An 18,237-nucleotide genomic window follows, 5' to 3' on the forward strand; every position below is an offset into this window, starting at 1 on the left:
AGTAGTTCACCGCCGCTAACCCACCACAGGAACAGTCAAGAGCCTTCTGGTCCACTGTGAGGCCGTGGTCCATGGAGTCTTTTCCGTCTTGTGACTGCGTCATGAGGGGGTAGGAGGAAGGTCGCGGTGAGCCTTCCCCTAGTTAAAATACAAATCTTCCGCCTCTCCTCTCCTCGCTATGCTGCCGTCACTGTCATGGTCGTTGTGGTCCCGATATGTTGGTGGCAGAACAAAAGCCGCAATAATGAATGTGGCAGCAGGCAGGCAGGGAGGCAAGCTACCTGCAGCAGCTTGTAGTGAAGTGGGTTCGCACTATGCAAGGGTTGGGCTTAACAGAAGATACAAGCAGTTAACAAACAATAACAAGGAGTGACAGGCGGGAAGTAGTGGTGGGGCGCGCACACACAGACGGTGAAAGGGGCAGCGAAGACACAACAAGCAGGGAACAAATAATAACGAAACTGACAGCAAAACATAAAACCGGGCGCCGTGCTAAACATAAAGCGCAGCACCCATGTATGTAAAAGTTATGTGTGTCCTCTGTGGGTAATCATCAGGAAATAAAATAAGTAGTCCTCAAAGGAACTGATTAACACCTATAGCGTAAGTAAACTGTAGTTAGTCGGTGCTGCCTTGACATGAAACGGAAATGCTGTATGGGACCACCAACCAATAGGGAGCCAGGACTGAATAGCAACGCAGGAGGGAACCAATCCCAAGCAGCAGGCGGGATTACACTCCGTATAGTGTTTACTCCAGGTCTTCCAGACAGCACATGCGCGCTGCCTAGGCTCGACCTAAAAATGGACCAGATTAATCTGATGAAAAGTAAATATTCACTCAAACACAGATCATGAAAGACAAGGACAGTCTTGTGAAACAACTATACCTGAAATGAGGTTCTTTTGGAGGTTTTTGGACTCTTGGTGTAGGCTAAGGTGGTGCCAATGTTTTCATCATCAGACATAATGCTGTGGGAAACTGAAAAGCCAATCCCGTAGCCACTGTCTTTGCAGATATGTTGTGCTCTGTTAAACGTAATTGTTGAAATGTGTTGTAGCAAAGTCAAGACTATAATTGGGAGCAAAACACAAAAATGAAAGTGATGTTAAGATAAATCGAATTGGAGAAAAACAAAAAAAATAAGCAGACAGTATGCATGCAATGAAATATTGAAAAGTATTAGAACCTGTCCACTGATATATATATATATCAGAAACGAGTGAATTCATGCCCTGATGTTCTGTTCTCATAATGGTAATGTTATCACATTGGTCCATCCACTATTTCTCCAGATATTACTCTTGTCTTACTGTTCAGTACGTATTACTTTAGGATTTTAAACTCCTGTATTGGCAAAGACATTAAAATGAAAAATAAAGACAGTGTGTCATCCTTCCTATTCACATGTTCAATTTCCTTTAGTTCTATACAACATCTAAGCATGCTTGAGTCATTCATTTTGAGTTCCCTTGCTGAAATAACTTTTCCCAACTCATCTACTGACCAGATATGTTGGTTTCTTATCAATTATTTCAGGAGAAATCACATGATATGGGGTCTACTGTCATCAAAATCATAGCAGTCATTTGCTGACTGTAGTTGTTATTCCAACATTCATGGGAAGACTTGGCGAATGAACACATTGACATCTATTACACTCCTAATCAGGAAACACATTTGACACCATATGTAGCAGTTCCATTGGTATCCCAGTGTAGCATTATTCAGTTAATTTAATTCCTATTGCATACATTTTCTGTTGCATGGGACTGACACAACTTGAGGATTAGGTGCGCACTGTCCAAAGTGGAAACAATGGGTTTAGCAGGGAAAGTATTAAACACGTTATTGTTTGACAGTGCTATTGGAAAAGCAACAATAACGTGTAAGTGGAGGATCCTGAGGTCTGGAACCATGGTAGATATTTTAGAATATTAGTATGAAACAAATTTGCAAACAAATAATCCATTCTGTAATAGCCGGCTTTCCTTACAAATTGGCATGGCTTTGGTCATAGGAAATCCATGATTTATAGCAACTCACTAATGTCTCTTTGCAGTGCCTGCTATTTTCAGTTTAAATCTTGGAAACAATAACAATCGCATATTCTGAGCAACTCATAGCTGGCCATAAAATCTTGAGTCATTGACAATAACAATAGGCTTTTACTCATCTTATGGTACAAAGAAGGACCATGTATTTGTCATTACATATTTTAGCTATTTAGTAACACTACAATTCATTGTTGATGTTGGATGTTTATAAATATTGAGGAACAGTGATTTACCTTTATCCTGCCAGCAGCTCCTGGAGGCTAATCTGAATTAGCCTGCCAGCAGCTACCCTGCAGAAGCTTAGCTTTAATGAGGCGTGAAAACTGATCCCAGAGCATAACAATGGCTTTAGGTCTCATGACAGGATGAACTGGGTGTGGTGAATTTGATCCCTATCAGCCCAGGAAGTACAGCTGGGTTGGGTCTGGGAATTTCATTAACTTGAAAACGACAGGCGTGAAGACTACCCACTCACAGTTTAGTATAAGGTGAGAAGTTGAGACTTGAAGAAGAGGAAGTGTTAGCCCCCAAGACCCAAACTAGCAGTGATGGCACCAAACACACTGGGAGGGAAGGTACCCCCAGAACTGGGTTGTAGTGGACACAGGAAGGGGACTGCTCATTTCCCTGGCTATACCTCTGACTCTGGGTGAACACACGAGCTCTGCATCAGGAAACAAATGCTTCCCTATCATGCATTTTAGGAGCTAGGGGCACTGTGGGATTGTTTGCAGTAAGGCAAACAGGAACTGCTCAAAACGTGGGTATGGTTGCTCCCAGGAACTTTTTCCCCGTTGGTTAGTGAGTGTTCAGGAGTCAACACCACCCATTGGCTAATACCAACCATAAATTTGATATCCCAATGCACCCTCCTCAGAAAACTTTCTTAATTTGTGGAAAATCAGAAGAGGACTTGACCAGCTGTTTGTGACCTAGGAGGAGCCCTGAAAGACTACACTTACTACGTCTTGTACCCTGGACAAAGAAGAGGACTACAATGTTCAGTTGCCTCACCTCCTTGTGGCTACAGGGACAAAACAATCTGCAAGGGGCCTTCCTTTTTCCTGAAGTGACCAGCATCAACTGGACCTGGACTGGATTTTGCTGTTGGCCTCTGTTAGGGTGAGTCCTGTTTCCTATATTCTGTTTTTTGGGTCCTGTGAGCCTTAAAAGTGACCCAGAGGAGCTGATCCAGAAACCCTGAAAGGTGGGGACTAACACAATTATTGGACTTCCAAGACTACAGAGCCTCCAGGGAAACCTTGTGGCAAAGGTGTCCAATTTTTGTGCACCTTCCTTAGTAACAGTCTCAGACTTGTCCTGCTGTAGGATTATTAACGCCATAAAAAAAGACCAAGTCAGAAGGTAAAATCTTTTACCGGGACAAACTCACTTGATGTATCTGACCTATGCTCCATTCTGCTTAGCCTGAAATCACGCCTAATTCCCAGTCTAGCACTTCCATAGACTTTCATTGGTGCTTAGTACGTTTTGGAGCTAATTTTATCTAAAACTTTTAAAAAATCATATCTCTGCTTCACCCTTATTAGATTATTGTTGATTTGGTGTCATTTTGTTTATTAAACTTTACTCTTTTTAATTGCGTTTGGGATTCTTAGTTTTGGAATGTTTACTTTGTAACTGTTTTGGAGCTGCACAAATACTTTATGCCTAGCACTAAGATAAGTCTGTCTGCTCGGTGCTGTAACTACCAAAGGGTTGAGCTCAGGTTAATTTTGTGACTTTGTGTTTTACCATGACATATTAGTACTGTTCTTCCTTGAGGTGGGTGACTACCAACCCAAAATAATCACTTTCTTACAGGTCACAGGCCTACACAGTTCAGTCACTATTAGACCTGTCATTCTTAGGGTGGTCTTCCCCCAAATGTGTTGCCTCTTTTTGCAGTATCTTTCTGTTGGCCTTAGGAATTTGAGCACTTTCCCACTGATAAAGAGTTTGTGCTTCTCCACGAAACATGGTGTATACCTAATTGACATATTTAGTTTACTTGTAAGTCCCTTGTAAAGTGGTGTCCCATATTCCCAGGGCCTATAACCTAAATGTCACTAGTAGGCCTGCAGCACGGATTGTGCCACCCACACAAGTAGCCGTTCAATGCTGTCTCAGGTCTGCCACTGCAAAGTCTGTATGTGCAGTTTACTTGCACTTCGACTTGCCATATAAACCACTTTCCAAGCCTTAAAATCCCCTTTTATTACACCTAGGTCACCCTAATGTAGACCCAAGGTTGCCCTAAAGGCAGGGTGCTGTGTAAGTAAAAGGAAGGGCATGTACTTTTAATGTTTCACATTCCCTGGAAGAGACAGAAACCCAAATTCGTTTTTCACTACTGTGAGGCCTACTCCTCTCATAGGCAAGCATTGGGAATTCCTTAAAGCACTTTTAAGCTATAATTCCTGATAAGAAAGGAGTAGCTGCAACATGTTTCATATCTTTGAAATGGTATTTGTTAGAAATGGGATTTCTGGTTGGCTAAGGCTTGAGCCAAAGCCAGGCAGAAACCACCACTCTAGTCAGGGCAAGGGAGTTACACGCCAAAGATAACCCCTGCTCACCCCCTTGGTAGCTTGGCACGAGCAGTCAGGCTTATCCCGGTGGCCATGTGTAAAACATTTGCGCACGCACACAGCAATAACATCCCAGGCACACCACAAAAGGAACTCCACACAAGGTTATATCAAAAATAGCCTTTGTATTCTCATTACACATTAGAATAGTAATCACACAATATACACTGGGCCAACTGGCACTGGGCAATATTTACAAGGGATTATGTACACATGACAGGGCCACATGGACCACTGTCAGAACCATCACAAAGTGAACTTAGTAAAAGTAAAGCAGATCCTAAACGTACAACCTGCAACCACTGGAAATCACTGTACCTAGCATCAGCCTGTAACATAAACTACGTTATGCACAGTATCACATCAGGCGCAAATTACATTCTGCGCCAACCTCACCAGCAAAAACACATTATGCAATCCTCTCACGAGTCTAAACACATTAGACCCTAACCTCCTAAGCGCAACTCACATTAGGGGCATAAATCACACAGAGAGACATAATCTCACTAGCATAAACCATGATATGCAAAACAACCTCATAATCATAAAAGACCTCATTTAGAGGTATAACACAGGGTGCATAAAATATAGTAAATACATTACATTTCCTAGCACCACATAATCACATTAGGGCCTGGCGCCCTACAAACCTCCCAGTCCCCCTGGCCTTCTCAATAAGGAGGCTCAAATGTCCTGTGTCCAGAATGTCAGGGCGCGCTGCCTAAGCAGCACAAGTCAAGGGTGCGCACTCTTGCACAGACCTAAACGTTGCAGCTGCCCACTACTTGCTAGGCAGCTGGGAAAGATGGCCAGCAAAAACAAGCACTGGCACTAAACGTGCATCTCAAGTCCCACTGGGGCTCTAAAAACAATATGGCCCCTACACTGCTCCAGGCACCGACAATGTGCCTCGGGGGAGCTCATCTGGGGCCGCCATCAGGAACCACAATACACTGGAGCACACGGGCTCTCCTTAGACAAATGCACCAACAAAAAGAACTTGCCCCCACTGTTGCCTTTAAACAAATATGGCCCACGTTGGAGCCACACAGGCTCGGGAAATAAACATGCCCCCATGGAGCGCACTGACTCCTGAAACAATCATGCGCAACGTTGGAGCGGCCCGCTGCTAGAAGGGGCCGCTCTGATCAATATTGCCCCCCTCGGTGCAGCTGCCCCCCTCGTTAGCGGGGCAGCTGAAAATATGGCCAGAACTTTGAAAGGGGGTACGGGCTCCTGAAACAATATGGCCAACGTTGGAGCGGCCCGCTGCTAGACGGGGCCACTCTGACTCTGGGCCTCTCTCCCCCTCCAGCCGTCTTAACTCATCGGCTCTCTCTCGATGCTCCCGGGTGCTCTGGGGACTTGCTCGTCTCCTCGGCAGCTGCAGCAGCCTGCGGGACCGGCACACCTCGCTGCACCCGGGCCCCCTCCTGGGACCCAGGACTTCTTTTGGCATTGTGCAGGGCTCCCACCGGCATCCGGGAGCCCTGCTGGGCAGGTTGACGCTTTCTCCTCGCACCCCCTTCCACTTCTGGCCGTGGCTCTGCCCGGAGTCAGGCAGTTCACCTGGCTTCCGGGTCACGCTGCTTCGTCCGGCGGCTGTAATCTTCTTCAGGCGCAATGCGGGGTGGGCACCCGCTCAATTAAAGATCCCTGAAGCGGGGTGGGAACCCGCTAGTGGGCATACCAGCGGGGTAGGCACCCGTAGATTAAAATATCACAAAATAAGCGGGGTGGGCACCCGCGAGGTGCAGAAAAATGCGCCATCAAAGCGGGGTGGGCACCCACGATTAAAATATCAAAATGAGCGGGGTGGGCACCCGCCATTAATTAAAAGCAACCACGGCATCCCAGCGGGGTGGGCACCCGCGAAGCATCACAGGGGGAATCCCTAAGCTGGGGATTCCCTCTCTCTCCTTCCAAGCAGTGTGGTGCTGCAAATCCTTCTTGCTCTTCCTCTTGGGACATGAAAAGGAAACATAGCAAAGCGCTCCCCCTGTAGCAGGAAAGAGCCAGGTGCTCTCCAAAAATAAAGGAAAGAGTGCGCAGGGCGCTGGAGCAGCCCAAAGTCCCAGTGCTAAAGAGAATAAGCAAAAGGTTCCAGGGCATAGCTGGGCCCAGGGAGGCAGCTATCCTGGCAAGTCCTCCTGCGTCCCAGCAGCAGCGCGCCCCGCACGATTCAGGAACCAAGACAGCACTGAACAATTTCATGGGGTCACAGCCTCTATATTTATACAACATTTTCTTTGTCACAAACTGTATGGCAAGGGGAGCACCAGTTACAACCGGTTCAGGAGCACTTTGCTTTTCTCAGCATCCCTCTCTATTCACAGGGCAGGCCAGGGACATCAGACGCACCACAGGTGGTGGAGCCAGCATTGTGGAGGGAAGGCCCAGCCCTATTCAGGTCCCAGGTACAACTCCTCCCTCCCATCTACATGCAGATCTCTCCATTCACCACCGGGCAGACTCACCCTGGCTCCTGGAATTCTGCAGCCCTCTCCGCTCCTGTCAATCACAAGCCAGACATGCATTCCACATCAGGCAGGCAGACACACAGTCCACAGAAATGCCAACTTCTAGAAGTGGCACTTCTCCACCAGTCACCATAAATCTGCGCACACCATTGCGCAGCATTTATTCTCACAAGTTCGCACATACCAAACTCGAACCTGCACTCCTCTCACACCAGGAACTACCAGGGACACGCATATCCCCCATGCATTCCTATGGGAGGGCAGGCCCATCTCACCACACATACACAGAAAGCGCACGCACTTTACACTGGACCACAGTGCTAAAGTGCTCAGAGGCCTAAAATCACCAACACCAGGTTACAGAAAAAGGCTAGGAGAGCGCAAAAAGTTTCGGTGTGAACCTGCCAAAAGGGCCAAGTCTAACAATATTGATAAATCCTCTATACTGGTAAAGTTGGATTTAACATTCCTACTTTAGAAATTGAACTTTTCTCTGTTCTTACTGCACTGTGTGAATTGCAGACTGTCTCCAATACACGTCTGGGGTGGGTGACAACTACAATTTGTGGATTCCTTCTAGACATCCACAATTGCAGGAAGGGTAGATGTGACTGAGAACTCATCTGCATTCTGATAGCTCTTCTATAGCAGGAAGAGAAAGGGGATCTGACACTTACAACTCAATAGGCAGTGTCCTGTTGCCCATATAAAAGGCTGATTACCCCCTACTGATAGTCTGGGGCCAGGGCTGGGAGGAAAGGGGGACCTGTGCACTTCAGGAGCCTGCTTTGAAGTCACCCCCACTTCAAGAGCACAACTGAGAATAAGTGCTGGGCCTCTGACTCCCTACCAAGATAGTACACTACTGAAACTCCTGCCAGGTGGAAAGATTGCTGTGTTACAAGGATTGCCACTCTGCTTGGCGGAATGTTCTCAAGGAACTGCACTCTGCTTTGCTGAGCTGCCCTGCTGCTTGCTGATCTCTGCTGCCTTGCTGAGGACAAGGACTGAATCCCATCTCACTTGAATCCAGAGTGACTCCAAGGGCTTGCTGGCTTGCCCCCTGTTCTGAAGACTACGGGCCATCAAAGACTTTCTACAACCCGGCTGCTGCTGGACTTTGCCATCTGTGAGTCCTTCCTTGCTTGAGGTGCCAATCTAGTCATGGGACTCAGAAGTGGCTCTGTAGCTGTTTTTGCTTCAAAATCGACGCAGTGATGACTTTCTGCTCATCAAAACCAACACATTGCCCTTTGACGGAGACTCAGAAGCTGATCGACAACATCGCCTTGACAGACAGGATGGCTAGACGACGCAGTGCCTATATCTAAAGGAGTTTGATGCAGAAGTCTTCATCGACTGCGCGGATCAGCGCTGAAGCTTCACCTCCATCCACGGGACCATTGATGATTCAGTGCCTCCTCAACTTCTCGCATCAAGTCTTTGACATCAACACTTGCTCTAGCTAAGGAACTTTGTCAGCAGGACCTGTCTGAGTCCTGTAGCCAGCCTGCCCTCCATTACAGTCAACCTGAACTTTGAATTTACCCCGGTCTAGCATGACCTCAAATAACCCCTTATAGCTATTGACCTTAAGCACTATTTTTGGTTTATTCTTTAAAAATTCCTAACTCTGGCTCTACTTATTCGATTTTTCTCATTTTGGTTTTAGTTTTCTCATAAAAAAAATATTCTCGAATTTTCTAAACCTGTGCGCAGTATTTTTGTGATGTTTTCATGGTGTTACTCTGTGTGTGTGTGTTACACAAATACTTTAGACATTCCTCTTTAGATAAGCCATGCTACCAGAGGGTGAGCACAGGTTATCTTTTAGTGTGTATCTAGCTTAACTTAACTAGGATTGTGGTCTCTACTTGGACAGGGTGCATACCTCTGCCAACTAGAGGCCCAATTTCTAACAGTCACATTTTGCAATCAAGACTTGAAAGATTCCTTGATAGTTTAACTGAACATGCTTTATCGTGAACCCTAGTTGGGGTTAAGGGACAAAGGGGAAGATCACAAAACCTTACAAGAGGAAACATCAAAGTTGCACTGCCACATATTTCTAAGCCCGCAAGAAATGGAAACATGGCTTCAAGATATTATATGACTAATTTACAGTAGGCAACATGCTGTAATCTGATAGAGAAAGTGTTCAACAATTCTTTCTTAAGCTCATTCAGTTAAAGTACCTATATAAAGTGTATAATAGCCCAGTTCAATAATATGTAATTGTTGTCCGTGTCACGTCAACATAGTGATGTTGTTTAAACACATGTTATGCGTAGGAAGCTGGATTGGTGTTTTGAATACAGTGCTACATTTGCATAATTTGGAGTACAGACTGGCCACTAAAAAGGGCCCACATTTTAACATTCATACAAATGAGTCTACTCTTGGCAAGGCACAGATATAGCTTTGAAACAGAGGAGCACTGAATATAGCTGTATGAATGGACTCAACGGATATTGATACTTTCTGGCAAATCTTCTACTGACTATGCTTAAACATGCTGAATACTGCTGATACTAAACTGAAAGCAGTCTTTATAAAGTCAGTTGAATGACAGCTCTCAGCAACAAGTTAGGATGGTGTTCTTTTAATAAATTCCAGTAAATAAAATTGAAAAATATGATATGATATTTGTGGAAAAACTCTAATCAATTTCATTCATGACATCTAGAAAGTAAACTTTTGGTCACAGGTAAATAAAAACCCAACAAAATCCTATTTGATTGAAATCAAAATGTGTAACTGCTCAAATTATAAAGGTATTTGGTAGGATCCTTGGGCGTGATCAAACTGCACTCGCTGAGCTCCAGTATACTGTGCCAGAGAGAGTACTTATATTTTATAGACAACCACAAGTGTGCAAACATCTTCTCTAAAGTGTCACTCTTCCAATCCTACCAACCTCAAAGATAACATGCTTAAGATAGTGGTAAAACCGTTCTATTCTATTCACTGATTTTATATAGCGCATGGCTACCCAATGGGCTTCCCCCCCTGTCAGTGCTAGTTATAGTACAGAGAGTGGCATCAATGGAAGATAGCATAAAGAAAGAGATGAATTTTAGATTTTTCTAAAACTCAGGTAGCTAGTGTCCCTTCTCAGACCAATAGGAAAAGCATTCCAGAGTTTGGGGCTAAGATATGTGAAGGAACGACCGCCACTTCTGGTTCGTTTGACTCTGGAGACAACTCAGTGAGATTCAACCTTAGTTGCGCAGACAAAAAAAATCATATTTTTCCTTTCGGGTGGGAAGATTTGCCAAGCTTTAGAGCAACACAAGAGTATTAAGCTAGCTGCTCCAAAGGGCTATGCCAGACAGAGAGTAGAACAAGACTGAGTCTGCATCAGCCAGTGTTAGTCCAGGACAACACCACTTTAGTATATAATTTTGGAACGTTATGTCAGATTCACAAAGCTTTTTGTGCACATGAATTCCATTTAGGTGGCAAAATATTACATTTGCTGGTGCAGTTCACACATCCTGGTCCAAAGAAAAAGATTTCTGGATGTATAGGCCAGCAAATTCCACGCAATAGAACAAACATTCTGCCAAAGTGTAAGAATTTCCGCAGTTATAAATTTACGCTCAGAAGTGGTAACAGGGATGTGCTAGATCACAGACTCTGGGATTAGTCAAATCTGTGAATACCCAAACAGTTACAGTTCTTTTGCAATGCATAAATCTTCCCAGTAATATTTGACATCTGATTTACGTACCTAAATTTTAGTAACAGCAAAGTCTAGAGTAAATGGGTAAATTGAGTGTGAAATTACCAACTCACCAGATATTCCAGAGATTATAAAACGTTCTTGAATATGGTTTCCAAGTGAAAAGAAAATAGAACAAAAAATGGTACAATTGATTTGAACCTTGGGGGCATGGCCTGATGCTGACCAAATCGCCCCAAGTCCATAGAGCTCCTGTGCCTCAAAGAGAGAGGACTTGGCGGGGCAACAATAACAGCAGGAAGAATGAGTGTGGTCTCTTTCCTTACCCCTCACACACAGAGGCCCAATACCCTTCTGCAGTGAAAGAAGGCCTTTAGGAGGCAACATATGAAGGAGGTGACCACCCTCAGGCCCCCCATCCGGACTGTGGGTCAAGTGTGTGTCAGAGAAAGGGTCATGATATAATGGTGACCCCTAAAAGAACTACTGGTAGTGATAGTAGAGGGACTAGTGCGATTGTGAGAATACATGAGAGGTGGGGTGTGGAACAACAGAGGATATTTAGTGGTCTGCTTATGGCTCCTTTCCTTAGTATGCGGCCACAATTAACAGTTCTCTAATCCACTGAGACACTGGAACTGCGGAGAAAAAAGACGGATATCTGACAGGCAAAACACAGTTCTGGCAAGACAAGGTTGGGAGGCAATGCAAGATGGACAGGTACGCCTTCTCACGCAACAGGGGTGTGAAAAACTGTACCACAGAGGCACAGAAGCTTGTGCCTGAAGAGACCATCGTGCCAAATGAAGAATCAAAGCCCATGATAGATATTATATCATTAGTGGCATAAAACACCAAAAGCCTGCTAAATCTCTAAATTTGACGCAGAGAGTATCGAGGTCAATTTCCTGAGAACGGATGTGCAAAAAATAAATGAGAGTCATGCAAAAGGAACAGAATATAATAATGTTCAAAGGAGAAATCAAAACACTCTTGAGTGCAGTGGATAAGCTATAAAAAGAGAACACTGTGATAAAGGCATGACTGGAAGACTCCAAGGGATGATGCAAGAGAAATAACATATGAATAGTAGGGATGCCAAAATGGGCAGAATGCGAGTGTAGAACTGTTCGTAGAAAATTTGATTCTTGACATACTTAAGCCGAAAGGGTTATTCAATCTCTTCTCAGTTGAGCTTCCACACAGGGCTCAGGTACCCCTAACGAGGCTGGGAGAACACTCTTAGAAGAATTATAGCCAGTACCTTCTACCATCATGACAGAGATGTGGCGCTACGAGCGGCTAGGCAGCAAAGGCAAATGTACTATGAAAATACAACAATAAGGACTATTCCTGATGTAACCCTGCTAAAAGCAAAGAAACAGCTTTGATTTGGTTAAAAGAGAGCTTAAAGAACAAGTAAATAAATACATGATAATGTTTCCTCAAAGCTGTATGTCATCAATGAGTACAGGACATGGAACTTTATATAGCTGGATGAAGCGTGGGACTGGATGGAGGGTTAGTGTCCAGTCTTCAGAAAGCAGGGTAACCAACATAATGGACCATGATAGACTTGAGAATGTCTGGTCTCCCTCAAGTGAAGGGGGTTTAAATGATGAACAGCAGACGAAGACAACACGAGTCGATGGACGACTAGTGTTCTTCAGAGAACCACATCTACCTATAACTAGGGATGATATAAAGCACGTCAACAAGGGGCATCGAGGAGAGTTGAAAAATGGAGGAGAAAAGCAGAGCTGTGCTTTCGTAGTGGTTAAATTCAGTAGCAATGACTTAACACCGCCTGTAGACACAAATATTTTGATCATTGTGCCTTGGTCAGACACTTTTTGTCCAAGTGCACTCTGCCAAGGTATAACATTTCTAATTAACACAAAGACCAAAGCTCTAGAACACCAAGTCAAAAATAATTTCCTGTGGCAGGTTAATGCCAATACTGTTGGTGGGTACATCATTCGTCATGGAGAAACCTAGAATATTTGAAAAAGAATCTTGTACCACTATCTTCCTCAGTTGTTCTTTGAAGTTTCATCTTCTACATAAATGTAAACATGTCTACAATCAACAATATACGAAACAACTGCAACCAGCTATTCACAGCCCTAGGCTGCTTCAGAACAAGACTGGTAAGCTTGCAGACTGACACCTCCATATTGCCAGTGGTCCTCCACCTCCAAATAATAGTGCTTGAACTGCGTCCCCAGGCTGAAGTGAAATTACAGAATCTCAAACAGTGCAGAGTGATCGAAAATGCACCTGGACCAAACACCATGGATGTCTACAATTTTGGCCCAGTCAAAACCCATGCAAAGCGCTGCATTACACCTATGAATAGATATGTGCCTTCAAAATCAGGCAATCAAGAGAAACTGACAGTAATGCATTAAAGTGATTTAGCCATTATTTGCCCAAAGTGGAATGGCAGTAAAGCAAGTCTCTAACAGTAAGAGTCAAAATAAGAATAGAAGAGAAATGTTGTCAAGTCCTTGAGCTAGGAAGAGAGATCTTCAGTCGCCTTATAGTGAAAGAAATTTTGTTAAAGAAGTGAGAGATAATGGCACTAATACCATTATCCACCAAAAATAAAAAATATAGTTCATCCTAAATAGTGTCATAAAGAAGTGGAAGTGTAAAGGAAAATAACGAGTGATTCATTCCATTCTAATGTTAAAACTATATATAATATACTAGTGGAACTACCAATTTCAGATCAGACATCTAGACGTTCCTGACGTGTGTTGTTCCACCGCAACGTCATATGATAGTACCCGTGAGTAAAATGTCAATAGGAATCTGTAGCAATGAGAGAAAGTTGCATTAGGCCACTATTCTCCCAAAGCGTTTAGGTTCCATAGTCTCCTACTATAATGTCAAAAGTTCTAATCTAGTCATATCAACATACTTGTATGGCCACTAATAATCAATCAGCACCCCTGTGCGACGTCCAAGTATCAATGGTCAATCTGCAGTTTCATAGATGAGACAGTGCTGCCTATAACAAAATAGATAGGTAGTGGTCAAAACGAAAAAGAAGTAACGTGTTGCCATGATCCTCCAAAGTTAATAAGGATAGAAAATACCCTGCTCAAAAAGTTAATTGACCCGTGCGTAATTTAATTCACATTAAAGTAAATATAAGTTAAGAGCCATAACCCCAGAATAAATTGTGATTTCCGTTCTAAGAAATATCTGATAGTTTCTAAGGTATAGTTGGTGCATAATATAAAGCCACAGTCCTTGACAGTGTGATCCGACCGATAGGGGGTCACTGCTACACTTACTCACTAAACAGTAAAAAGAACCAATACAGTTTAAAATGTTTTCTCAGTAAGAAGTCATATAACAAGCATTGGCATAGCCAATAGGTCTCGCCTTTGGGACCTTATAAGTGTTTAGCCATGCAACAGTTGCATAACTAAATACTTATAAGGTCCCAAAAGCGAGACCTATTGGCTATGCCAAGCGGCCGTGGGGCCGCGAAAGTGATCGCAATCGCGATCAAACATCAAAGCGGCCGTGAAAGTTAAAGTAATTGCGGTAGAGCGCGGCGCGCGCGTCCGCACACATGCACTGTAGCTCTAGGCTGGCCTGGTAGCACTTTTTGGAGCCCTCTCAAGAATTCTCGCCAGACCAGCGCATGCGCTGGGTCAGGCGAGACCTAAAAAGCTTCTAAGTACCCTTTAGTTCATAGTGTTCAGAACCACGATGAGGGATTTCCTGCAGGATCCTCTGTTAGTGATTGTGCTCTAACTTTCATATATGTATTGATATTACCACAAACAAAGGGAAGAGCTCAAATCAATCATGGTCCCCTCAGTGGACAAATGTTTTGCATACTCCCCTATACTGCTAGCTGTACCTCCAGCTTCCTAAGAGAGCATCTGTTCAGGTGAAGGATCATAAGCTCTGTACTGGCTGAGGATGCAGGTGTTGTACACCGACAGGAGCTACCGGAGCCCACTTAAAGGAGTGCAAAAGGGCACATGGATGGGTCTACTTACAGGTCTCCTGGCTATCCAATCCTGCAGAAGTGTCTTATGCTTCCAATGCTTCCCATAACAAGGATACATTTTACATGGCTTCTGCTCATTCACTAATGTGGCTGCCAACACTAATTGTATGTCAGTGGGGGCCAAGTTCCAACAGGCAACTTGGACAAGACGTGCACAGCTTTCAGACAATATGTCAACAATGAAACAATATTATAAAAAATTATATTTCTCAGTACATCACATTTATTTATACTGTGATTAATATATTTTTTCTTGTATATTATTTTTATCAATCGATGGTATCCAATTTCCAATGAGCAAACATTTTTCATACATCAAAATTAAATTAACACAGGAAATGCCCAAAACCCCCAAAGAAATTCAAATAACAATCAAAATATGTGCCCAATACATTTCGGGACAGAAGTCCCTTCATCAGGGGCCTATCTGCAATAAAAACAAACAAGCATTGGCTTAGCCAATATGTCTCGCCTTTGGGACCTTATAAGTATTTATCCATGCAGCACATTATCCTGGGTGCTGCGCTGCCAGGAATTCAGGAGCAATACAATTACTACACACTGGGTCATGCAGTTTGATAACTTCTGAGGGGGTACTTGCAGCTGTGTGTTATGTGTGCATGTTTGTGTGTGTTTACACACACACAAACGGTTGTGCGATATAGCAGTGCTAGTGCGTGGTTGGGTGTCATTGGGCCGCTTGTGCTGTGTGTTTTGTGCAACCCGAGGTGCACATTGGGATTTGCCGCTGTGGCTTTTAAAGTTATCTGCAACAACCCCAGCTCTCTGCTCAGGGCTTGGTTTCAACGCTTCTTTTGTCATCTGTTTAAAGCTGCGAGTGTTTTTAATTAGAAGACAGGAGTAGCATCACTCGTCATTTGAGACAGATTATAGAAGCAAGGTTCAAATGCGGAGGTATTGATTGCATGGCGACCACAAGCACAAGTGGACCACACACTGGCTCAGCATTAGTGGATGTGATCAACTACACAAAAAAACACCTTCGCAAACGTTGGATCGCACATTTGTACAATCATCTTTTGTGTGTTGAAGTCTGCAATTTTGTACAGTTCAGAGGTGAGATGATTGTTACTACATACAATATGTCCAACTTCTAAGATCCCTTCTTCTCCCCAGTGTATTACTCTCATTAGCAGCCCTTGTAGTTGCGTTGCGAACTACACTTTAGGTGGACAACCCCCACTGATCGCATATTTGCCATAAATAAACGTAACACAATGCAATAACATAATAAATCCGTTCCCAAAATGCAAATTTTTTTTTCAAAATTAAAGATACTCACATTTTATGCTTACTACAGATTGCTGTATTTACTAGTGGGTGTTGCTTAACGGCCAAAGCAGCCAACCTTGAAGCTGGGGAACCAGGTTCAAGTCTGGCGGGATGCTCAAACATCCTGTGATTATGGGCAAATCACTCAATCTCCCGGTGCCTAAAAATTAATGTGTCCGCCTGTAGTGCAACTGGTGCTAATGTAAAGCGCACCACACACCTTTGGGTCGAGTTTGCGCTATATAAAACTGCATACACACAAAGAAAAAAATTGGTATCTTCCTGAAATTACTAATTGTTCCAAACATGGAGCTCTTAAAAACATTATACATTCTTCCCATTACCAACACCAGTTCTAGTCTCTAAAGCAGGACTAGTGTAACTGGCCATTATGAACAATATATTTTTTTAAACTCAAACCAAGTTTATTTTCTCCTTGGACACATTTTAGTACTATTGTGTAAAAAGGATGGGAAGCACGAAGTTCTGACCTTCGGCACTGCAAGGTCACAGTCAGTTGTTATGGCCTTGTGAGTTATCAAGTCAGGCGGCCACAGAGGGAGGGGTTTTATCAGTAAGAGTGCCCTGCAGGACAACAAGAGTCCTCCCTCGCCCGCCAGATTAACGATAAGGACCTCTCCTTAGTAATAAAACTGTATGGCCAAAAGGGGTGTGTTAGAACTAGGCGTCTCTAGTTGGAAGAGGTAGGTACCCTTGACCGGACATTTTGGGGATTAGGCTAGCCCTGGGGAATGGGTTAACTGTTGATATGTACAATGTATATGGCAGGAGCACTAGAGGTGGTAGCTCACCGACTCTGCTTGCTTTGGGTAACCTATTGGGAGACAGGAATGTCAGCTATCCGCTGATAATTGGTGGTGACTTTAATGTTACATTCGAACCCCTTTATTGGGTTGAGTCCCTTGACGTGTCCGAAGAGGACAAAGTTTAGAGGGTACCCTCGTTGCAATTACCCCCAATCAAAAAATGGTCCCATGCTGCCCTCCAACTGAACGCAATCTCCCTGGAATACAGGCTAAGGGCTACCAATGGGCGAACCAATTCCGACAGAAGTGGTGGGATGACCTTCATAGGAACAAAGGGGTCAAGTCGGATCGACTATATATTAGTGGATCTGACCCTGTGGCCTCAAGTCCAGGACATGTTTATACACCAGGCCTGCGACAGTGATCACAACTCCCTACACTTATCTATTAGCCATCTATGGGGGAGTATTCGGCAGGACTCTACTGCCCCACTATGCACAAGGGAGTTGAGTGCCACAAATGATAAGCGTTGGCTTAAATGGCCCATGGTCCTGGCTGACGAACTTAAAATGCAAAAGATCAATGAAGTTCTAACAGAGCATTTAGCTATATTAGAACCAGCAAGTAGTGATTCTCACTCCTTGAACACCTGTAGTGCCCTTCACGGAGCATTCTTTGAGCACTTGGCTACCTTCTTTTACATTCCCTTTTCCAAGACCAGATCCTTCCGGGGTAGCCGCCTTGGAGCAAATCCGTGGTACAATAGGGACTGTAGGCTTGCTGGAGCAAGATTGACCACAGCTATTAAAAATAGGGACCAAGTAAGCATCCGTGACTGCAGAAGGGCCTATAAACAGGTACAGGGCATAGCCAAAAAGCTATGGGATGAAGGGAGATGGGAAGAGCTAGAGGAGGCTATAGGTCATCCTGACCCGCGACAATTCTGGCTGTTAGTGGCCAAGACAAATTTTGAATGCAGCCCTCCCCTGGCCAACAACATTACATCATTAGAATGGTACAATCATTTTAATGAGCTATATTCTTTAGGTAATACTACCAATAGTTTTCGGATGCCCCCCAGCTTGGACGCCCAACGTAGCATAATTGCATTTACCAGGAAAGAGATTATGAGCTCCTTAGATGCCATTATACCTGCTAACGTCCCACGCCCAGATGGCATCCCAGGCGATCTCTTCCGCGCTGACAGGGAGAACTGGGCAACTTATTTTATGAACCTGGCCAATGACATTGCCGGAGGAGGAAAGATTCCGGACTCGTGGAAGGGGACGGAAGTGATTCCAATCTTCAAAAAAGGGGTCAGCTCTAGT

General features: G+C 44.1%; 1 protein-coding gene across 2 annotated transcripts in view; it reads right to left on the reverse strand.

The window, feature by feature from the left end:
- The window catches only part of MAP9 (microtubule associated protein 9), a 276,353-nt gene that overhangs the window by 235,110 nt on the left and 23,006 nt on the right, over nt 1-18,237 (reverse strand). The window contains exon 2 of one of the 2 annotated variants that reach the window (XM_085641709.1): nt 890-1,071. In XM_085641709.1, coding sequence (XP_085497835.1) covers nt 890-967 — 78 coding nt within the window. In that variant the 5' untranslated portion in view covers nt 968-1,071. Of the gene's footprint in view, nt 1-24; nt 543-889; nt 1,072-18,237 lie in introns of those variants that run through there. The other variant, XM_085641710.1, reaches the window with a different exon arrangement.

Source organism: Triturus cristatus, chromosome 2_2 (genome assembly GCF_964204655.1).
Source record: "Triturus cristatus chromosome 2_2, aTriCri1.1, whole genome shotgun sequence".
Taxonomy (NCBI): Eukaryota; Metazoa; Chordata; class Amphibia; order Caudata; family Salamandridae; genus Triturus; species Triturus cristatus.